A 24,197-nucleotide genomic window follows, 5' to 3' on the forward strand; every position below is an offset into this window, starting at 1 on the left:
GGCTCTTAGGGAAGACTGGTTTCTTCTTTTCCGTCCTGGACTCTGAAATCTCTGCCTGGAAGCCCTGCCTCACTGGTTCTAGAAAGTGCCTCTCTGATTACAGGCCGCCGTCGACTTGCTCTTATCCCTTTCCTAACCTCACAGGAGAGCTGTGACAACTAATTCTTCCTCATTTCCTGCGCCTGGTGTTTTGCTTGCTAGCAGGCTCCAAGCCGCGGCCGCGCCTCCAGGAACCGCTGACCCCGACCGCGGAGCTCCCAGCGCAGGGGCGGGGCGGGGAGAGGACGGCACCGGGGAGGGACCCTGCCCGGCCCCCGCCCCTGGCCCGCGCCCCTCCCCGGCGGGACTCTGCGGGTTTTCGTTTCAAAATCCTTCTCTTCCTTTGTTTTTCGCCGCCCCGCCCCTTTGTCTTCCTGCGCGGATAAAATCAGACCCCGGGCCTGGCGTCCCGGAAGCCGAGCGGACAGCTGGCGGCGCGGTGAGTGGGACCGGGCGGGCGGAGAGCTGGGTCGCGGGAGCCGAGAACAGAGGTTCGAGGCCGGCGGACTCGAGGGCGCGCGCAGTCCTGGGCTCGACGCGCTCCGCGCCGCATCCTCAGGAGGTTCCCGAAGTTTGGGGGCGTCCAGAGGGAGCCGTCTCCGGCGCTGGGGGTGGGGGGATCGGTGTTCCCCCCGGGTCTGAAGTCGGCGGCCGTGGCCTTGGGACAGAGGCTCTGTTGGGGAGACCGCCCCTCCTGCGCGGAAGCGGCCCCCGGAGACCGGCTGTGTTGCGCGAACTCGCTGCGCCCCTTTCCCGCGCGATACTGGGCTCTCCTGGGGTCTCGGCACAGCGCTGGGGACCCGGGTCAGGTCGACTCGCAGGTAGGTTTTGCAGTCACTTCTGGACGTGCTTTTCTGGCAGAACCCATCACTTTTACATTCAGGTAAGCTGGTGGAGAAGGAAATGGCAACCCACTCCAGTATTCTTGCCCGGAGAATCCTGTGGATGGAGGAGCCTGGTGGGCTGCCGTCTATGGGGCCACACAGAGTCGGACACGACTGAAGAGACTTAGCATGCATGCATGTATTGGAGAAGGAAATGGCAACCCACTCCGGTGTTCTTGCCTGGAGAATCCCAGGGACGGGGGAGCCTGGTGGGCTGCCGTCTATGGGGTCACACAGAGTCAGACAACTGAGCAACTTCACTTCAAACCTGGGGGAGGGGGCTTGCAGAGTTTCGGGGAGTAGTTGCTTTGTTTCTATAGAATAAAACGTTTATATTTCAAGACTGAAGAGTTTCCTTTCATTTGTTTTTCTGGTCTTATCTTCTCTGAGGATACAATTTAGTTTTTACTTTTTTGTTGCATGTTTAGTAGGTATCCATTGAAACTAGTACAAAGATGAAGATACTATGCAGTAAGGCCTTCCCACCTTCTTAAAAGGGTAAAGCTTTAGTATTTTTTATTGGGTGTGACTACATTAGCAGAAGGATAACCTCCATCTATCTATCTCAATAAACCTGTCACGGGAAAACTTGGAACACTAGCATCATTTCCAGGAAACCCGGAAAAGCAAATAGTCATCATCATATCCTGTGACGTTGTTGTGTAGGCCAATGAGGTAGGCAGGAGGACACATTAACATTCTGATTAGAAAAGAAGACACAAAATTAGCCCTTTTTACACATAATGCATTTGTGTACCTTGAAAACAACCTAAAATCTCATAAAAAAGAGAGAATTTAATGAAGTGTCTAATTGCATCTGACCACAATTTTAAATTTTCAATGGATATTATATATCTAAAATAGAATATAGATTAAGACAAAATAAGCCATTTAATTGGCATGAAATAACTTGGAAAATGTATTTATAAAGAGACATAAAGCTCTAGAGACATAGATGAAAATATGCTATATGTGAGAATGTATAGGTTGAAAATACAGTAAAATACATTGTTCTAAAGATATAATTTCTCTGAAAGAACATATAAATTAAACAACATCATAACCAGTTTTTCGGGGGGAAGGCTGATTTCAAATCAACTGTTCAGCTCAAGTGGAAAAGCAACTACATGCCAGGAAAATTTCAATTCAAAGGAAAGTGTATATATATATATATATGGGGATTTTTACTATAAAATAAAAGGTATTATAAAGCCATAATGATTTAAAGGCTGTAGAATAGGGAATAGATCTACCAAACAAGGAAACTGAAGAGACATATAAGAGTAAAAGGAAAGCTTACATTTGATAAGAATACTTTTAAAGTCAGGGAATGGAGAAGAAATAACATTTAATTGATCATATAGGACAATTAGGTATTTATTTGGGTAACCTAATAATAAAGCTTGAACTTTGCCTCACTTTTAACATACCAATGAAATGTAGATGATTTAAACAATTTAAGTCTTAAATATATGAAACAGAAAAACTGAATGAGTGTGAGTGTGGCATGTGGAAAAGCTTTTTTGAGACTGATAGAAAAACCTAAAACCCATGTAGGGACACGATTCTTAACATTTGCAAGAAAAAGAAAAAAACATACAAATGGCAACTGTTAATAGAAGGAGAGCTAATTTTCTAATGTGCCTAGAACTCTCTTTAAGGATTGAGGATTAAACAATCCAATTTGAGAATGGAAAGTGTTACTTGCTCAGTGATGTCCGACTCTTTGCAACCCCACTGACTGTAGCCTACCAGGCTCCTCTGTCCGTGGAATTCTCCAGGCAAGAATACTGGATTTGGTTGCCATGCCCTTCTCCAGAGGATCTTACTGATCCAGGGATGGAACACAGGTTTCCCACATTGCAGGCAGATTCTTTACCGTCTGAGAATAAAAAGTGTCAATTCAAAGTAAGAGAAACACAAATGACAAGTGGTAGAAAGACCCTCAGCCATGTTAACTATCAGGAAAATGCAAAGTAAAATAGACTTTGCCTCTTTCGCAGATTTTGAAAGTGTGATAATTCTCTAATAATGTAATGAGAGAAATATACTCTTAGTGGAAATGTATTGACAAAACTTTTTTATGGTGATAACAAAATTTTCAAATACTCATTCACTTACTGAAATTCATCATGCTCCTAAGTGTGCAAATAAATATATAAATAAATAAATAAATATGTGTGTCAAAGGTGGTCACAGTAGGATTGTTTTTAATAGAAAATTTGCACATAGTTTTGTAACCATTGATTGGAATTTGGTTATATAATGTATTGTACATCTACAGTGGATAATAATAGTTTAAAACATTTGTTAGTTCTAAGTGTTCTAAAGTGAAAATATGTCCAAAGTATATTATAAATTGTAATGCAAACAGAAACAAAGAAACAAGTTGAAACACAGTATGTGTAAATGTTTGTGTACATCTGTATGTTTATTATATATGTGTGTGCTTTATCATGGTCTGGAATTGAACCTGCGATAGCTCTGAGGATGAGTATATTATTATGTATATTCATGTTCTGCTACATAGTTCCGTAATATATGCATGTTTATAAGTGAAAAGTAATGTTATTATAATAGGAAAAATAAAATAATAGTAAGGATCTTGATGGATATGTTAGTTGTCACTCAGTGTAGAAGAAATATATTTTCTATCACAAAGCTTTTCATTTTGCTCGCTCAGTTTGCTTTCTCTTTGAATGTTCTCTTTCAGGTTCTTTCTTTGAAAATCCCTTCCTTTATCTGGTTCCTTAGTATTGATTGCTATGATTTCCTATAGGCACACAATTGAAAAGTTGAAAAGTTTTGCCTGAGCAATTTCACATCCTGTTAATGTTTTTATAAACAGAAAACATTTTAATTTTCATACCTCTTATTATTAAAGTAGCATTGTCCTAATATCACTTTTATAGTACTCATTTTTCAGGAAGAAAGAGACACTGTCCTTTAAAAAGAAAAGTATTTAAAATTAGACTATATTTTTGTAGTAGTCTAATTCTTTTTGACTTTTTAGTCAAAAGAATGTATGGCAAAGATGTAGTAAAAATTAATAACAAATTCAAGAAAATGTTCTTAAAGTTTTAATATTATTCAGATAAATAACATGAAAATAATTTATAAAAACTAGCAAACAGTACAATGGGCACATGATAAACAGGCAGTTCACAGAAATGTAACTGAAAGTGACTTTAAATATATAATAAAAACTGCTCAAGATATGGAAAATAAACCTGAAATATTTCACCTTTCAGTTTGCAGTGCAAAACTTTTGATAAAACATAGTGTTAGGAATGTAACACAGTTTTGTCTGGGTCTGGTTTGTGAGCTGATTCAGATTCATGGAGAAGAGTTTTATAGTAATATTAAAATAAAAATGCTCAAAACTTTATACAGGCAATTGTGCTTCCAAGGATTTAATACACAAATACACAGAGAAGTATATATAAATTTATTTCAGCATTGTTTGTAATTGGCATACAATTGGGAACAGTTTAAATTTTCATCAAATAGCCTGTTGAACTGTGGTGTAGTCATTAAAAAAATAAGGTTATATGAACTGAAGTATAATCAACATCAAGATATTTTAATAAATGAAAAAGCAAAATAAAAACCAGTATATAGGACACTACCATTTGTATTAGAAGGTATCAGATGGTAGAAAATCTGCCAGGAGACTCAGGTTCAATCCCTGGGTCAGGAAGATCCCCTTGACAAGAGAATGGCAACCTACTCCATTCTTGCCTGAAGAATTCCATGAACAGAGGAGCCTGGTAAGCTACAGTCTATGGAGTCTCAAAGAGTTGGACACAATTGAGCGACTAACACACACACACACACACACATTTGTGTTTGCTTAGAAAACCTCTTGGAAGACACAAAATGCAAAGAGAAGTAGGGTATAGGTAGGAGGGATCCTTTTTGTGATAAGAGTATATGTACTTTTGCTGATAATATTTTTAAATGGCTATTTTTGTACATGTAAGATTTCTTAGTATGATTTTATCATAGGTCTTCCTGTCTTGTTACAGTTTTTGACACTAGAAGACTAACCGAAAAATGACAAAATAATATATTTTCTGGTAATCTTTCAGATATCATGGTTGGCATGGTCATGTTTCCTAAAGCATCATGATTATGTTACTCTTCTGCTATTTCTTATATTCCAAGTAACAGAGTAACATGCCCCTCTGAAAATTAAAATAAAGAAGCTTGATATTCTCTTTTAAAAAGTTAAACTGTTTGGTAAAAGTTATGTATCAACTGTGACTATCAGTTTGCTCTTGTTTAATCAAATTCTTTTGTTTTAAAATAAAGCCACATAACCAACTTCTTCCTAAAATGAAGGAAATATCCTGTCATAGACTTTTGTTTGGAAGGAACCATGATGAGACTAAAATAAGAAAAATATATAAAATATAAAAACTTAATATACATTGATCAGATTTTGCCAACATTTTCATTTATTCATAATGAAAATAACTGTTTACTATTGTATGACTGATTTCATGCAAATATATAATTAAATATTTATTCCATGTTCTAGATTCCATGTATCTCTGGGACACTTAAATTGTGTGTTTTATTCCAAGATAACAGACCTAAGTTTTTCTTGTTAGTTCAGGCCTCTGTAATTACTTTTTGAGTAAGATAGTTTCTTCATTCCAGTGCATGGAACAGCAACCTATTAAGTTGCCCAAGCGTGAAATAAGAATGACTGAATTGTTCACAATCACTGGACTTTATTCATTTTGAACCCACTCAACTATCCAGTCCCCTTGTAATCAAGACACTTATAAAACTAATCACCGCAGTACACCACAGGAGCCAAGACTTTGGTTTCAAATCTATAAAGAGTATTGTGCTTGAAAGTGTGTGTAAACTTTTCATCTTTGGTGAACCTGAGTTCTTTTTAGTTAAAATCACTTTAGGAGAGTAGATTGTCAGTTCTGTTTCTCTTTATTTGTTTTCATTTCAGATTGTAAATTCTGTTATACATTTCTTATAGAAAAAATTGTAAAGGAAATATGATTTGTATTTTAGTGTCTCTAGATCTTTAATACATTTTTAAGACAAAGCTATCCATGTTATAATTATGCAGATTATTATAAGCATTTTGATTATTTTGCAAATTATTTCTGACCATATTTTTTAAAGAAATGTGACTTTATAATTTATGTTTCAGTATAATGTGTCTTCTTAGCTATTGTGCTAGATATTTATGTAGTTTAGAATTACTACTGTTTCATTCTGTACTACTTTTGTGAGAATGAGAATGTATCACTTAAACTCCTCCAACAATATTTTGGATTTCTCTTTACCTTTAGAGGAAATTTACTTGGGTTTACAAATGAAGTTTGAGGGGAAAAAATAGGTATACTAGTAAACTGAAGGTTTAATCGAATTTATTAAGGTAATAATTCTTTTAGAAGAGGGGTATTTTTGAGTGAGGGATAGACACATATAGATATGAATTTGAGGGGGTCAAATTTGAGGGTGTCAGTGGGAGAGGGGGCAGTGAAGGATATGTAAAAACCACTTGGAAAATGGTTTCAAACCTCATAAGCTTTGTGAAAAAGTCTTCTAAAATTAGTGATTCTCAGAGTGAACCAACAGCATCAGCTCATCCTAAGTCATATTTTTAACAGTTCCAAACTTCTTTTATGTAATTATCCACCTCATCCTTGAAAATCATCATATTTGATTGCTGAGGTGCAGGACTTTTGTGCAAGAAGAAACTTTGGAAATTAATTATACAGGTATACTTACATTCTTGTCTGGGTATGTTCTGTATGTCACAAGTTCTATGAAATATTTGCATAGTTTTTCTTCAGTTTCAACATGATGAAAATTTTGTAATTTTGCACTCCTGAGAACAAACTGAGTTATATTATTTGGATAATATATGTAGCAAATTTGACTTTCTTAAATATTTTTGATAAGAGTGGAGTGTTTAAGACAAAGATATATCTACATTCATTTTGAAAGTAGTAACATCAAATGATGAGTTAATGTTTGGAAAATCCTTGTAGAAATACTGCATAGCCTCTTAATCCTTCGGAAAATTTCTGCTAAGTACCCTTGAATAGTACTGTAACAAAAATTTTTAAAAAGACACTTGATTTAATGTCATTATCTAAAAATATTTATTCATTTAAAGATATCTTTAACAACTTGATCCAATTTAAAAATCTACACAAAATATCCTCTTTAAGTTTGTCTACAGGAGGTGTTAATTTTAATTTCAAATTTAATGTCTCAGTTGTTTTTGAGTTATTTTAATGTTGGAAATTTATGTACTTATAAAGGTGTTGAAAGAAGTTTTCCCAATGGAAAAGAAGTAAAACACCTGCACGGTTGATCATGTCCCTGTTTCAGGGCATCATTTTCTTAATTCTTTATAATAGGTACATAAATATATGTTTCTGTACTTGAATAATTAAATATGCACAGTAGAAATGATATTTAATTCCTTTACTTAAAAACTGAATCTTCACCCCCAACACGAGGGAATAGAGAAAACGAGAAAATATTGGGGCATTCTGCAGCTCTTACTGATCTGTAGGAATTCCTCTTTCCCTCTGCTTTAGCCAAGACGGCAGGACTTCTCTGGACTCTGTCCACTTGCCAACTGCTACTGTGTGTCCGGCTACATTAGAATAGTGTTTTATCAGGAATACCAGAGAAAAATTAGGGAACTGATTCTGGTTGGAGAGCGTTTCCCATTATGCTCTTCTTCACCCAGGCTCTTGCTCCTGTTTAATTTTCAGGACCCTTGAATGCCCAATCATTTTGTCTAGATTAAGTGCATTCGGTGGTATATGTTTACTGAATCTGACCCAAAACTGGAACATGTGACCTCTGAAGAATTTTTTTCCTCTGGATTCATGGACCATTTCTCTCCTAATTATACACATACTTCAAAAACCTTACAAAAGGGAAGTTGAAAGAGAGCTCAGTAGAGGAGGCTGTTTTCATTTTAGAGGATAAAAGGAGGGTACAGTAATAGTAGTGGGGGGAGCTAGAGAGAGCAGTGAGTTGCAGAAAGTAATTTTCAGTCCATTTAGAATACTAACCTGGCCTCTGATGATGGTTTTGAACAACCCCTTGCCCAGTTTATAGAACTGTGACCTTAATTAGATTATTTAAACTCATGGGCTTCTGTTTCCTTACCTATGTAATGAAAATTACTATCCATCTCAAGCAATGTATGCAAAGTTCCTAAAATCTCATAGATAATTAGTAGTTGTTATCTAAAACTGAGACCCAATGATACTATTTTATGTATATTGTATCAGTTCAGTTGGGGAATTAATTAGCTCTCAATAGCATATTACTGCTTAAAAACTGCTTTAAATATTCTCTAAAAAATGTTAAAATTTTTCACTTAAAAATCCGATTTTCTATTTGGCCTCATTCAAGATATTTTTGCTTCCCTGCTGGCTCAGTTGGTAAAAGACTCCACCTGCAATGCAGGAGACCTGGGTTCAATCCCTGGGTTGGGAAGATCCCCTGGAAAAGGGAATGGCTACCCACCCCAGTCATCTTGCCTGGAGAATCCCCATGAACAAAGGAGCCCAGCAGGCTACAGTCCATGGGGTTGCAAAGAGTCAGACATGACTGAGCGACTTAAGCACACTTACAAGGTACTTCTAAATTGAATTGTAAAAATAGTTATCTGCTTGAGAATTTAGAAATATGACTTGTTTACCTAGGCTTCCCTGGGGAACATATTTACATATATAAATATGTGTATAACAGGTAAACAGTTTATATGTCATGTGTTTGGTATATAAAATACATATTAAATTTATATAAATAATTTAATGTAGTTATCACTACATACGAAGTTGTAGAAATAGTATGTGGTCAAGAGAATTACATTTGTAATTTTTATGATGAGCACAAAAATATAATACTATAGACAGTACAAAAGTGACAAAAATTTTAAAATTTAGGGGAACTATCTCCATGTGAGTCAACTAACAATCAAAAAGCTTTTAAAGAAAGGAAATTTTAGAATATGCAACCCCTCCTTTTTTTTTTTCCAGAGAAACTGGTGTGTAAAGTGCATATATCCTGTAGTCCTTCATGATCCAGAATCTGTCTTTGCTCAGTTGTGTTCGACTCCTTTTGACACCATGGACTGTAGCTCGCCAGGCTCCTCTATCCATGGGATTTCCCTGGCAGAATACTGGAGCAGGTAGCCATTCCTTTCTCCAGGGAATATCCCCAACCCAGGAATGGAACCTGCATCTCCAGCTTGGAAAGCGGATTCTTTACCCCTGCACCAGCTGGGAAGCTCATCTTCTTCCTGAGCTCTATTTATATGGCAAGAAATTTTGCTGCAGAATTTTTTTGTAAAATGAATTCTTCACCTAACTCATTCCATTTACTAAAGTACATAAACTGACTCAGTTTAAAATTTACAGCAAACATTTTTATTATCCATGGTAACGTTACATATGAATTAGTCTCTATAATCCATAAAACTTTTGCTGAGCCAAAAGGGATAGATTAATATAAATGTATCACCATTACTGTCAAAACATTTCAAAAGCCAGACTCACCCAATTAAAATGAATTTTATATTCAGAAGAGTAGCGTATCTGAATTAGTTGTTTCTGCTTTATGATTTTATTGTCTGTCACCAGGATGCTGTGCCTCACAGAAACAAAAAGCTCATCGAATAGTACATACAGTTGACCCTTAAACAACACAGGTTTGAACATCGAGGATCCATTTACAAGCAGAATTTTTTCACTAAATAAGAGCTATAGAACTGCATGATTGGAAGTTAATTGAATCTGAGGACAAAAGTGAACCAGGGACAAAAGGACCAACCAGAAGCTTATAGGTGGGTTTTGGACTGCTGAGGGGTCAGCACCTTGAGTCCTCGTTGTTCAGTCAGCGGTATTGTTCTACTTTCAGCTCTGTCCCACCTCAAAAATAAATATTGAAGAGTTTTGGTGTGCAGGAAAGGCAGGCAGCTGCACTGGGTAAAAGAAAAGCTCCGGCAAAATTGTAACATGGTCTAGCCTCAGGGGAACTGGATCGCCAGTCTGATTCTGCCTGAACTTCTTAGTAACTATACAGTGTTGGAGAAAAGTGAAAGTGTTAGTCACTCAATTGTGTCCAACTCTTTGTGACCCCATGGACTGTAGCCTACCAGACTCCTCTGTCCATGGAACTCTCCAGGCAAGAATACTGGAGTGGGTTGCCATTTTCTCTCCAGGGGATCTTCCTGACCCAGGCATTGAACCCAGGTCGCTGGAGTTGGAGGCAGACTTTTTACAGACTGAGCCACCAGGGAAGACACAAAGAAAGAAAGTGAAAGGACATGCAGAATACCCCTTTAAAAGAAAAAAAAGTTTATTTATTTTTGGCTGTGCTGGGTCTTCGTTGCTTCGTGGCTCTTCTTTAGTTTCAGGGAGTGAGACTACTCTTGCTATGGTCCATGGACTTTTCATTGTAGTGACTTCTGTTTTGGAGCACGGGCCCATGAGCTTTAGGGCTCTCCGGCTTCAGTAGTTGCAGCATGCAGGCTCTTCAGTTTTGCCTCCTGGGCTCTAGAGAACAGGCTCAGAGGTTGTATCACATGCGCTTAGTTGCTCTGTGGCATGTCAGATCTTCCTGGACCTGGGATTGAACTCGTGTCTCCTGGATCGGCAGGTGGGTTCTTTACCACCGAGCCCCCAGGGAAGCCTGAAGAGCCTTTTTAATAACTTCTCTGTGCCTCAGGTTTTCACCTCTATTTTAGTATCTCTTCTATAAAGCTTTCTATGAAAATAATATTTGTAAACTTCTGACAAAGATGTTTTTAAATTATTTTTTTAAATACAAGTTAAAGATAGAAAGGGATCAACAATAATGGGTGATCTGATTTAATATATTGGCTACAAAAATAATAATCAGTTTTTGGACCTCCAGTCCTTTTCATCCATCTATATAAAGTTAAGAAATGTAAAAAAAAGAGAAAGCAAAAGAACACATAATACATCTAATGAATTTACTGCAAGAATCTAGTTAAACCCTAAATGTATACAATTTGGGGTGGATCAGAGGCCATATTTCTGGATGCCTCTGTCAAATATGACTTGAACTGTTTGTTTTCAGCAGTGATTTCAAGGAGGCTACCCCTAAACATGTATGTTTAGATTTTCTTTCTTTCAAAAAAGTAGTTAACCAGCTATTACAATATTCAATCCAGAATCCACAGGCAAGCTAAATCAGAGACAATGCATCTGTTGCTTTTAAACCTCCAATACGGGGGCTGTTTCACTAGGCAGCCATCAAATTTACACTTGTCTTTATTTTGCTTTCTTTGAATAAATTAACAAGTTTAATAAGATGTGGGGTCTTACCCAGTGGCTCAGGAGCAATAGATATTTAAAGGGTCACTTATAAAAGGAAGCATCAACAATTCTTTTGAATATAAGTTAAACATTCAGAAAACTAAGATCATGGCATCTGGTCGCATCACTTCATGGCAAATAGATAGGGAAACAGTTGAAACAGTGTCAGACTTTATTTTGGGGGACTCCAAAATCACTGCAGATGGTGATTGCATCCATGAAATTAAAAGATGCTTACTCCTTGGAAGGAAAGTTATGACCAACCTAGACAGTATATTGAAAAGCAGAGACATTACTTGGCTAACAAAGGTCCATCTAGTCAAGGCTATAGTTTTTCCAGTGGTCATGTATGGATGTGAGAGCTGGACTGCGAAGAAAGCTGAGTACCAAGGAGTTGATGCTTTTGAATCATGGTGTTGGAGAAGACTCTTGAGAGTCCGTTGGACTGCAAGGAGATCCAACCAGTCCATCCTAAAGGAGATCAGTCCTGGGTGTTCATTGGAAGGACTGATGCTGAAGCTGAAGCTCCAATACTTTGGCCACCTCATGCGAAGAGTTGACTCGTTGGAAAAGACCCTGATGCTGGGAGGGATTGGGGGCAGGAGGAGAAGGGGACCACAGAGGATGAGATGGCTGGATGGCATCATCAACTCGATGGACACGTGTTTGAGTAAACTCCGGGAGTTTGTGATGGACAGGGAGGCCTGGCGTGCTGCGATTCATGGGGTTGCAAAGAGTCGGACACGACTGAGCAACTGAACTGAACTGAAATGAAAAGTTTCTGAGTACCTACTATTTTGTAATACTTTTGCATTAGTGGTTCTTTAAAATCTATTAAGCCATCATATCAGTTAAACTTTCTCTTTCAGAGGAGCACATTATTATTTTTAATATTTAAGGAATTAAGTATTCTATTCACTGGGATGGTAATACAAAAGAAAATTTTCCATAGTATATGGGCAAAGTTTAAAGGAAGATAGTATTTAATATTGAGATGGTCCCTTAGATATGATTTATGTTTAAACTGAAGAATACTTGTTAGAAAATAACAAAATATTCCCTAAACTGTAAATAAACCTTCACCTATAGAACATGAATCCTTCTTATATTGTTTTAGTGTTAGGGAATGGGCAGAGATAATGTACAAATATTTATGTAAATAGAAATTTTATAGCATTGATCATAATACCAAAAAAAGTCTAAACAATAAACATGGAATAGTTTGAACAAATTAAGCTACAGTCATTGGTACCTAGCATTTAAACATATCCACAGTATTTCTGAAATAAGTGACAAAGATGTCATATCTTCAATATGGTTTTAATTTTCTGCTCTTTTTAAAGTGTATTACTAAATAAGTCCATTTATCTTAATAACGTAGCATAATTAATGGCACTGCCCTGAACTGGAAGCAAACCCTGCAGACACCCAAGCTGTGCTTTACTCATTAGTCGTTACTTTAGTGGCAAATACAAAAACGCTCTCCAGCAGTACCTCCACTTTCTTTCCCCTAGTTCTTTCCAATTTGAAACTGCTTACAAGCAATGCTCATGAAATCATATCCGGTAAAACAGCTACTGGCCCAGTTAACCTCTTGAACTGTTTAATAAGTTGATAACAAATTGTTTAACAAATTGATAACAGACAGACAGGAAGTTCAGGCAAGGTTTTATTGGGGTTCATGCTGCAGCATGTGGGAGCGAGAACAAAATGCAGGTGGCCTTGCTAGTTCCCCAAGGAGGGGGCGGGCTGCTTTCCTAAATGGGCTGAGGACGGGGGCAGATCAGTGAGTGGAGAGGGGGCATAGCTTAGGTGGCATGCCCACCCCTTCCATGGTGCTGTGTGCACGGACCATGCACAGTACTCTTCTTTTGCTCTAGGCACTTCAGAAATGGTTTGTGGTCTTCTGTATCTTACTGTTCATAACTGCCCCACTCTGCAGGCCTGTAGTTATTTTCAGTCCCTTATACTTTGTTTGCATTCTGTTGCTCAAGGAGATGAGGGTTCCAGTTTCCAGCCTATCTTAAAACCCTAATCTCTGATGGTAGGAGATGGGAATTTTTGGTGTCAGCCTAAAACCCAGTATAAAGTCTTACACATGGATGCTGAGTAATACATGATAAATGACTGAATGACAGACAGCATTTTTTAAACTACATTTTAATACAGACATATTTTCTTGGTCTCTTTACCAGTTAGTTAATTTTACCTAGTGAAGTGCATACTTGTCCAGGATTTGCTCTGTGCCAGGCACTGTGTTAAATGCTACCCGAATGTAACCTTAGTTAGTCTTCACAACAGTTTGTAAGGTGGATCCAACTGTCATCATGTCTATGACACACAGGACTGAGGAACAGAAAGGTCACTCAAGGTCACAGAGCTGTCTGTCTGTCTGGGATTGATTTGTCTGAACCACTGTCCATACTGTGTGACGTGTGCTGGCATACACAGTTTACCAGCTACCTTCCTCCAAGAATCCTATCCTGTCTGCAAAGGATATCACCCCCAAAGGTTATATGTTAAACCCAACCAGGGGACTGTGGTGGCTTCCTAGGTAGCTTAGTGGTAAAGAACCCACCTGCCTATGCAGGAGATGCAGGTTCGATGCCTGGGTAGGGACGATCCCTTAGAGAAGGAAATGGCAACACACTCCAGTATTCTTGCCTGGGAAATCCCATGGGCAGAGGAGCCTGACAGGCTACAGTCCCTGAGATCACAGAGTTAGACACAACTGCGTGACTAAACAACAAAGGGACTGTGATAGACGGACTAGGACTTTGCAAAAACTAGCTGTATTTCCTGCTGCTACTCAGAAACTGAATAGACAGAAATTTCAGACTACTCAGAAATTGTATAGACAGGGCCCTCTTGCTTCCTTTTCTCTCTTCTCACAGTGGAAGGCACTGGAGGCAGGCAGAGCCCAAGGTTTTAGATTTCATATGCAGGTTTCCAAGCCTAGTGCCTAAAGAACTGCAAGATTCTCATGTGCCCAGAGTCTCTCTTGCCAAGAGATTAGGACTGCTGCTGCTGCTGCTAAGTTGCATCAGTCGTGTCCGACTCTGTGCAGCCCCATAGATGACAGCCCACCAGGCTCCCCCGTCCCTGGGATTCTCCAGCCAAGAGCACTGAAGTGGGTTGCCATGTCCTTCTCCAATGCATGAAAGTGAAAAGTGAAAGTGAAGTCGCTCAGTCGTGTCCAACTCTTAGCGACCCCATGGACTGCAGCCTATCAGGCTCCTCCATCCATGGGATTTTCCAGGCAAGAGTACTGGAGTGGGGTGCTATTCCCTTCTCCGAGAGACTAGGACAGATTATAGTAAATTGTTGTTTAGTTGCTCAATCATGTCCTTCTCTGAGACTCCATAAATAGTAGCTCGCCAGGCTCTTCTCCCCCTGAGATTCTCCAGGCAAGAATACTGGAGTGGGTTGCCATTTCCTCTTCCAAGGGATCTTCCCGCCCCAGGGATCAAACCCGCGTATCTTGCATTTGGCAGGTGGATTCTTTATCCCTGTGCCACCTGGGAAGCGATTCTGGTAAATATTCAGCTGTGAAGAGCTGCTGCTCATTTGTTAGTTTTATGACTGAAGTTTCAGATATCCCTGGTGTGGCTGTAGGGCTTGTGGTTTTGTTGAACTTTGCCAGTGTGTCACTGTTTACAAAGGTGAAATTGCAGAGTGAGCATATAAAACAGCTGCAGTGTTTGTCACAGCGAGCAGTATTCAGGAAAGTGCTCCTTGCTGGGAGAGGCCATTTAAGATATCAGGGCTGCCTTACACAGCTGCACACCAGCTTCCCCAACCTCATCCTACTATGTCCGTGTCTCTTTTCCCTCTTAATTACATTTCACTTGGCTTCAATTAACCTGTAAGTAACCTCAGCCTTGAAAATGCCAAGGCCCCTACAATTAAGAGATCTGTGGACCGTGTAATGCTAGCCTATTACAGAGACACAGCTCAGTTTTCTGATTTCCACTTGATAGAAAGCCAAAAGTCAGCCTTTCTTCAACTTTTGGCACTTTTTCGCCTTGCTGAGTGAGAAATCTGAAACAATTTAGTGAATTTTAAGAGAAGATTAAGTTAGCAACATTTGTGATTGTACCAGTTGAACATTATCCTGCTTTATAGAACATTCTTGATAAAAACCATATTGTAAAGTTTACATGAAAGGGGAGAGAATTTAGAGTGGTGAAAAAAGAAACTAGTGGCTCAAAGAAGGGAGGAGGTGAATTCCATGAGTACCTGCAGCTTGTGAGGCAATGTGTAGGTGTACTTTACTTTAAATTAATTGACATCCATTACTTTAAAAAACATTTTTATAGATTTAAAATTTTTCCGAAATTTGTTTATTTTTTCAAGCTGATTTTCAATCACTCAAATCACATTTGAATGCTAATTTCTGCCTGGTGTGGTTGAAAACTGTTATTTTTCTTTACACTGTAACAACTCGAACAGGCCTGGTCAAAGGTTTCACCTGCCTTGTGCTCAGTTCAGTTCAGTTCAGTTCAGTCGTTCAGTCGTGTCCGACTGTTTATGACCCCATGAATTGCAGCATACTAGGCCTCCCTGTCCATCACCAACTCCCAGAGTTTACTCAAACTCATGTCCATCGAGTCAGTGATGCCATCCAGCCATCTCATCCTCTGTCATCCCCTTCTCCTTCTGCCCCCAATCCCTCCCACCATCAGGGTCTTTTCCAATGAGTCAGCTCTTCTCATGAGGTGGCCAAAGTATTGGAGTTTCAGCTTCAGCATCAGTCCTTCCAATGAACACCCAGGACAGATGTCCTTTAGGATGGACTGGTTGGATCTCCTTGCCTTGTGTTAAAAGTACAGTTTTCCAGGCCCGCACCCCAGAGGTTCTACCTTGCTTTTGGCATCCAGAATTGCGTAATTTTTCCTTCGAGTTTTTTTTTTCTTTTTCACAAAGATGTTTTTATTTTGTTTATTTTGGCTGTACCACTCCACTTATGGGATCTTCCTTCCCTGTCCACATGCTTGGCCATGAAAGCATGAAGTCCTAACCACTGGACCACCAGGGAATTTCCATCCTTTAAATTCTTTTTGTAATAAAATTATTCAAATTTCTATCTTCACTTAGCTTTAGCAGTTGTTAACATTTGTCATTTTGTACTATGCTATGTACTGTTTGTCACTATAGACGGATGGATGGATAGATGGATGGATGGATGGATGGATGGATGGGTGAATAGGCAGTTGGATAGATTTCTAGATAATTTAGCCCCTTTTCACTAAGGCACTCAAAAATCTGTTCTAGTTACTTTCTGTCACATATCTTTGACAGCAATCCCCAGGCTTAATATAGAAAGGAACAATGTACGTTTAGTTAGAAACTTACACTCAACATATACCTGTCACATGGTTCGTCACAATAAAAAAGAAGTCCTTTTTATTGTGAATAATGTCATACATACAAATATGCAAATTTAAACATACATATATCTTTTAAAACTAGTTATAACCCATCACCCCTGTTCATACCACCCTGTTAGAACTAGAACATTAGCAGGAAGTTCAGGCCCCTTGAGGATCAGAGCTGAACACTTGTCCTACATCACTTCTCCATATGTAACCATTTTCCTGCATTTTGTGTTAATAATCCCCTAACTTTTCTTAAGTTTTCTCCCATACATGTATCAGAAAAAAGTTTTTGTTTATTTTCCTGCTTTTGAATATTCTTAAATGGACTCATATGTGTTCTCCTATGATTTATTTTGTTTTTTTTTGTGTTGTAATTTTGAGATATATCAGTATTGATGGGCATGGCAGGACTTCCCAGTTGGCTCAGTTGTAAAGAGTCCACCTGTCAATGCAGGAGATGCAGGTTAGATCCCTGGGTCAGGAAAATCCCCTGGAGGAGGAAATGGCAATCCAGTCCAGTATTTTTGCCTGGAGACAAAAATACTCCTCCTCTCATGGACAGAGGAGCCTGGTGGGCTACAGTTAAAGGGGTTGAAAACAGTTGGACGTGACTTAGTGGCTGAGTGTGCACGCACACATGATGAGTATAACTGTACTTTGTTTTCTCTACAGTATACTGTTATACTTTATGAATATACCAGATTTTATTTATCCAGTGTACAACTGATGGCAATTGGGAATGTTTTCAGTTTCTTTTGATATATAGTATGTCAAGAACATTCTCATGTATACCTGTGTGTGCTTGTGCAATCACTTGAGGGTACAATCCTAGGAATGTCCAGAATTTAAGGTTCTAGAAAGGTATGGGCATTTTCCTAAACACCAGATATTACCATCATTAAAGGAATAGGACCAGTTCCTAGAATTCTTGATTGGCCTGTAGTTGAGTCTGTATTTGCAGTGTGTACCAGGAAAGTTTTTACTTTTGTTGTTGTTCAGTCACTAACTCTTGTCCAACTCTTTGTGACCCCATGAACTGCAGCATGCCAGGCTTCCCTGTCCCTCACTATATCCTGGAGTTTGCTCAGATTCACGTCCATTGAGTCAGTGATGCCATCCAACCATCTCATCCTCTGTTGCCCCCTTCTCCTGCCATCAATCTTTCCCAGCATCATAGTCTTTTCCAATGAGTTGACTTTTCTCATCAGGTGTCTAAAGTATTGAAACTTCAGCTTCAGCCCTTCCAATGAATATTCAGTGTTGATTGCCTTTAGGATTGACTGGTTTTATCTCTCCTTGCACTCCAAGGGATTCTGAAGACTCTTCTCCAGTGCCACATTTCAAAAGCATCAATTCTTTGGCACTCAGCCTTCTTTATGGCTCAACTCTCACATCTGTATGTGACTACTGGAAAAATAGCTTTGACTAGATGGGCCCTTGTCGGCAAAATGATGTCTCTGCTTTTTAGTACTGTGTCTAGGTTTGTCATAGCTTTTCTTCCAAGGAGCAAACATCTTTCATTTCACGGCTTCCCTAGTGGCTCAGACAGTAAAGGACCCACCTGCAATGCAGGAGACATGGGTTCACTCCCTGCGTTGGGAAGATCCTGTGGAGAAGGGAATGGCTGCCTACTCCAGTATTCATGCCTGGAGAGTTCCATGGACAAAAGAGCCTGGCCAGCTACAGTCCATGAGGTCATCAAGAGTCAGACACTACTGAGTGACTAACACTTGCACTTTTACTTTTAAGACACAATTAACTCCAGCTCCAGAGAAGGAGAGGAACTGGGCCAAGACTGGTGGGCCAGGCTTGGCAAGAGCCTAGACTCTACATACTGCCTTATGCAGTGGTGACATTCACTGGGTCAGGTCAGTATCCATATTGACTACTCACTCATATAGTGTTCCAGTGCTTCTGTGACATATCTATTCTGTATCGGTAACTTTCTGCTCTACTTGAACAACACAAATGACCACATTCTGTACTCTGATAAGCAAGATGATTCATTGGAAAGAACATGGAAATTACTTCAAAGTACTTAAGTTTAGCAACATTTTCCATTTACGTGTTAGATGGTTTTTGTTTGTTTCTTCCACTATTATACTGTTTTATTTATTTTTTGTTTTCAATTCTTCTTATATATTGGAATATAGTTGATCAACAATGTTGTGTTAGTTTCAGCTGTAGAGCAGAGTGATTAAGTTACACATGTACCTGTATCTATTCTTTTTCAAATTCTTTTCTCATTTATGATACTACAGAAAAAAACAGAGTTCTCTGTGCCTACCCAACAGTAGGTCTTTGTTGATTAGCTATTTTAAATATAGCAGTGTGTACATGTCAATCCCAAATGCCCAGTCTATTCCTCCCCCAACCTTTCCCCTCTGGTTACCATAAGTCTGTTGTCTAATTCTGTGGCTCTGTTTTGTACGTGTTTGTTATATCATATTTTTAGAGTTGACATAAAAGTGCTATCATGTAATATTTGTCTTTCTCTGCTTGCTTTACTTCATTTAGTATGATAATCTCCAGATCCGTCTGTGTTGCTGCAAAGGGCATTATGTCATTCTTTTTGATGACTGAATAATACTCCATTGTGTGTATATATACACCACATCTTCTTTATTCATTCCTCTGCTGATGGACATTTAGACTTCTTACATGTCTTGTCTATTGTAAACTGTGCTACAGTTAACATTGGGGTGCATGTATCTTTTTGTAGCATGTTTTTCTCCAGCTATATGCTTAGGAGTGGAATTGCTGGATCATATAGTAGCCCTATTTTTTGTTTTTTAAGGAACCTCTAGACTTTTCTCTATAGTGGCTGCACCAATTTACATATCCACCAACTGCGTTGGAGGGCTCCCTTTTCTATACATCCTCTTCAGCATTTGTTGTTTGTTGATTTTTTGATGATGGCCATTCTGACTGGTGTGAGGTGAGACCTCATTATAGTTTTGATTTGCATTTCTCTAATAATTAGAGATGTTGAGCATCTTTTCATGTGCCTGTTGGCCATTTGTATGTCTTCTGTGGAGAAAGGCTGTTTACATCTTCTGCCCAACTTTTGACTGGGTTGTTTGTTTTTTCAATATTGAGCTGCGCAAGCTATTTGTAAATTTTGAAGATTAACCTCTTATTGGTTGCATTGTTTGCAAATATTTTCTCCCATTTTGTGGGTTGTCCTTTCATTTTGTTTATAGTTTCCTTTGCTGTGCAAATTGGAGATAATACATGAAAAGTCCTCTGCCTTTTCCTGACATTTGGTAAGCAGTCAGTATAGCTTTTGATGATGTTCTCTCTTTATTTGTCATCACATAGAACTAAGAAACCTGAAATATTGAAATTCCTTTCTCTAATAATAATCTTTTCCCCTTGATTTAATTAATGGAATCTCTCTCCTAACCCACCTCTTGTTTCAAATATCATCTCAACATTTTTACTTCTTTGAATTATTCTCATAATGCTTTTTAATATAGTTTTTGTTTAAATGTTTGACATATCTTCTTTTAGCCTCATCTTAAACATAACATGTCTTGATTTAAACTTTTGATTCCTACCTTCCCCAGTTCCCAGTTTTCCCACCATCTTCCTCTCTAGTTGAGTTACTGGCATCACCATCAACTTAGATACCCTGGGTTAGAAAGTGAGACTCATCCTCGACTCCTCTCTTTACTGAGTCCATCACCAACTCCTGTAGCTTCTGCTCCCAAATCTTTTTATGCGTCTGACCACATCTGACCCTCTCTGTGTCACCTCCAGTCTAAACCAGCATCAGTTCTCACATGGATTACTGCTGCCATCCCTACTCCACTGCTTCCACTCCTGCACCCTCAAGATAAAGTTTAAATCAATCTGATCACTCCACTGATTAAAGTCTCCTGAAGACTCCCCCACTGCAATTACAACAGATTCCAAACATTTTACCATGAGTTTTAGGTATGATCAGACCTCTGTCTCCACCTCTGACCTTGGTTCTCTTCTTTCCCTGAATTCCTGTCACACCTGAACTCTTTCTCTCCCTTGAGTATCACAAGCTTACTGTTATCTCAGGGCCTTCCCATTTAACTTTCTTGTCTCTCTGGACCTCTTCCCCATAGTTCAGCTAGCTGAAAGGTCACCTCCTGAGAGAGGCTTTCCCTGACCCTCCGGGAGCTCCCCATCCATGTTTTCCTTACTTTAACTTTGTTTTCTTCATAACCGTACTATCTAAATTTAATCTTAAATATTTGTTGACATGTTCCACCCCACTGGAATATAATTTCTAGCAGAGTGCCCATCTGGTTTACTGCTGTATTTTTAATACCATGTAGAAAATAGGTGCTAGGGAAATATTTGTTGAATTAATGAAGGAATGAATGAAAGGTAACTAGAAACTAAGAGAATCACAGAGCTTCTTACTTGTATCACTAATTAATAATAGTAACTATGTAAATATATAAGGTAAAAATTGGGGTTTTTTTTGTTTTGTTTTCAGGTTTAATTGGAATTCTTCAAAATGTCAGGTAAGTTTTTGTGAATACATTTCAATATGCTGTATTTTCAATTGTGAATTGTGTGATTCCTTTCCTTAAAAAATTGGATTCTATTTCCTTTTGAAGTTACTTATTCGTGTTTAATATTTGAAGAATATATATACATATATACATTTATTTATTCATTTATATATATGAACATTCTTATTTATCTTTGACAGAAAAGGATTAAAAGGGATTTAGAGTGGCATATAGGTAATGAAAAAAATTTCTGATTGTATGTGGGGGAAAATTAGGTAAAGGAAAAATGCAGGTGGGAAAGTAAGTCTGCAAAGAGAGGTAATAGTTAAAAATATATTGATAGGTTGATATCTAATATACATACTGAGTTGCTTTTTATAAGAAATGAGTGTATTTAATATTGGTCATATTCATTGATGCATACCAACAGAAAAAATGAATATATTCTGTAATCTAACCCTAACCACCTTTCTCATCCCTAAGATCTCCCCACAACCCCTGAGAAACCTGCAGATGAAACAGAGAATCAAATAAAGTCACCTGATCCAAGGCCTGGTGCCCCTCCTGAGTACAGTTCCAGTTTTGTACCAGGTAGGTTAAAAATTCGGAAAGAATCTTTCCCGTCTTCAGAAAACCATCCTCATAGTTAAGATTGCTTTTAAAATTAACTAATTAATTAATTGAATGATTCAGTAAATAAATATTTAATGCCTACAGAGGGCCAAGTAGTTTACTAGATGTTAATTAGAATCATGTTCCTGTTTTCATAGGATTTATAGGCAACTAAGGAAGGAAATTGCACAAACATTGATGGCATTCTTTTTGCTTAAGAATGAAATGAATGTTGTAAGTGCACAAAAGCAGTAACTACTTCTATGGGGGATTGGAGGGAAGCACTGAGGAAATCAAGTTTTACTGGCACAATGAGAAATTTCTCAATCAAAGGAAAGAACACTGTGTCCTGAAGCTCATGGTCATGATGGTCTGGTCTGAGGCATTAATGGCACAAAGGCCGGGAGAAGTGCAGAATAGTGGAGGCAAATGGCTTCAAGTTCTGATTAACGAGCTTGTTGTTCTGCAAATATTTTTGTAAGTCTGAAAACTCATACTGTATTCAGGGACTCAGCAAAATGGATGCTCATAAGTATGTGGGCAGTATGTAACTTTTTAAAAATTAAATAGTCTTTTGACTGAGGAAATAGTTTTAATCAGGATTATATTCATATACATTTTAATGATTTAGAAAATGATAAAGTGTAGTGCTATTTCTTTAAATATATATTTAAGTATGTGTTTTGAGATAGAAACAAGTGTTAGGCTGTGGAAGAGCAGAAGAAACCCCGGTATCCACAGAATACTGTCAAGGGTGTTCTCTTGGCTCCAGACATGCGATCCATGGAGCTCAGATAGCCTTTGTCTTTGCATTGCTTTCTGAAGTTAGGGCTTCCTTTTCCTCTTTCCCTCATGTGTATGTGTGTTATGTGAATCTGAGCACACAGCCCCTGTATGCTCATTACTGCTTAATGCCTGCTAAATTCAAATTTTTGACAACCCTGGGTCATAATTTCACTGTATCTTTACTGTATTTTACTTTGGTGGCTATCAAATTATCTACATAATCTATCTTATATTCACCAGTCACTCTATATCCAAGTACCTAGGTTATACTAGAACAGAAACTATACCATTTCTAAGAAGTAAGTGTTGGCTATAAATCACGTTCTGTTCATCTGGGAAGGTGTCTGTTCCCTTCTGTATCAAAAAATTAGCAAGAGAGCAGGATACAGTCTTCAAATTAAACGAGTAGGTAAGTTGAAAAATATTATGATGAAGAGCTAATGAATTTTCATATATGAAAACCGCCAACAAAAATTTACTGTGATCACCATCTAGTGGCTGAACGATATACTTACCTATACTGATGCAAATTGTGTCCCTTTAATTCACATTAAGGAACTGGAAATACTATACTTGAAATACTTAACTTTAATGAATTTCTTAAGGTTCAATTATATTTGCATTATATTACTGGATATTTATTCCCACTGAAAATAATTTTGACCCAAATATATTTAAAAGAATAGTTAATAAAGAAACCTTTGTTATGTATAGTCTATTGGAAGAGAAAATGGCATGTATTTTTAAAGTAAAAAAGGATAGTAATAGTCAAAATGACTAAGAAGATACAAATTCCATAAAGCCGTATTTCTCACACTAGTAGTGGTAGGACAATGCGCCATAACAAAGTTATACAAAGTTAAACATGTTTTATTGTGTTGTGTTTTCTTGCAGAACAATCAGAACTTTTAAGAGCAGTTTTAAAGCTTAAAAGGGAGTTTAAAACATATACCATTTCCCTCACGTATTATGCTCTTCTCTTAACATCTCAGAATAATGCATTCTTATAACATAAATCATTTGATTATATACATTTTTATATAATTTTTTTAGAAATATAGTCTCTATACTGAATAGCACCATAATCTAAATAGTAATTTTCTTGCTAATATGTTGATCTTCAGATTTTGTTCCATGAGATACTTTTATCCTAAGATTACATGGTTAATACCACAGCAATTAATCATCAACTCGTTAAACCGATATAACAATTAGTATTTTTGAGATAGTTTGTATGACGCTTTTTAATAATAGTTCTAAAGAGGAGAGAGATATCCAATATCTACTCCAGTTTGGCTACTCTTGAACACAATTCTTAAAGAAATTAAAAGTATTTTGTTAGCCAAAAAATTCATTCAGTTTTAAGTACAAATAAAAGGCATATTTTTCATTTCACCAAGAACTTTATTGCCCAATATATTCCCTAACTAAATGAACTTTTTGGCCAACCCAATACATTCTTTACAACAAACTGAATTTTCTCCATTTTTTCTAAAGACATTAGCTCTTTTTTCTCACTTAGCTCTAATTTGACATTGTTTCTAGTTGCTATTATTTTCCTTTAGTCTCTCCTGAGTCTGTCTCTATCAAGAGCTCTGTGTAAACTACACTTAAAAACTGGTGTTCCCAGAGGTCCTTGGTCTGATTCCC

At 38.0% G+C, this 24,197-nt stretch overlaps 1 protein-coding gene across 5 annotated transcripts in view; it reads left to right on the top strand.

Moving 5' to 3' along the window:
* The first annotated feature begins 233 nt into the window (after nucleotides 1–233).
* PLSCR4 (phospholipid scramblase 4) overlaps nucleotides 234–24,197 on the top strand; it is a 43,544-nt gene continuing 19,580 nt past the window's right edge. The window contains exons 1-4 of one of the 5 annotated variants that reach the window (XM_065942502.1): nucleotides 234–478; nucleotides 18,403–18,521; nucleotides 21,131–21,158; nucleotides 21,633–21,740. In XM_065942502.1, the coding sequence (XP_065798574.1) occupies nucleotides 21,152–21,158; nucleotides 21,633–21,740 (115 nt within the window). In that variant the 5' untranslated portion in view covers nucleotides 234–478; nucleotides 18,403–18,521; nucleotides 21,131–21,151. Of the gene's footprint in view, nucleotides 479–504; nucleotides 861–8,451; nucleotides 8,567–18,402; nucleotides 18,522–19,898; nucleotides 19,920–21,130; nucleotides 21,159–21,632; nucleotides 21,741–24,197 lie in introns of those variants that run through there. The other 4 variants (XM_065942501.1, XM_065942504.1, XM_065942506.1 and 1 more) reach the window with 4 other exon arrangements.

This window comes from Muntiacus reevesi, chromosome 8 (genome assembly GCF_963930625.1).
Source record: "Muntiacus reevesi chromosome 8, mMunRee1.1, whole genome shotgun sequence".
Taxonomy (NCBI): Eukaryota; Metazoa; Chordata; class Mammalia; order Artiodactyla; family Cervidae; genus Muntiacus; species Muntiacus reevesi.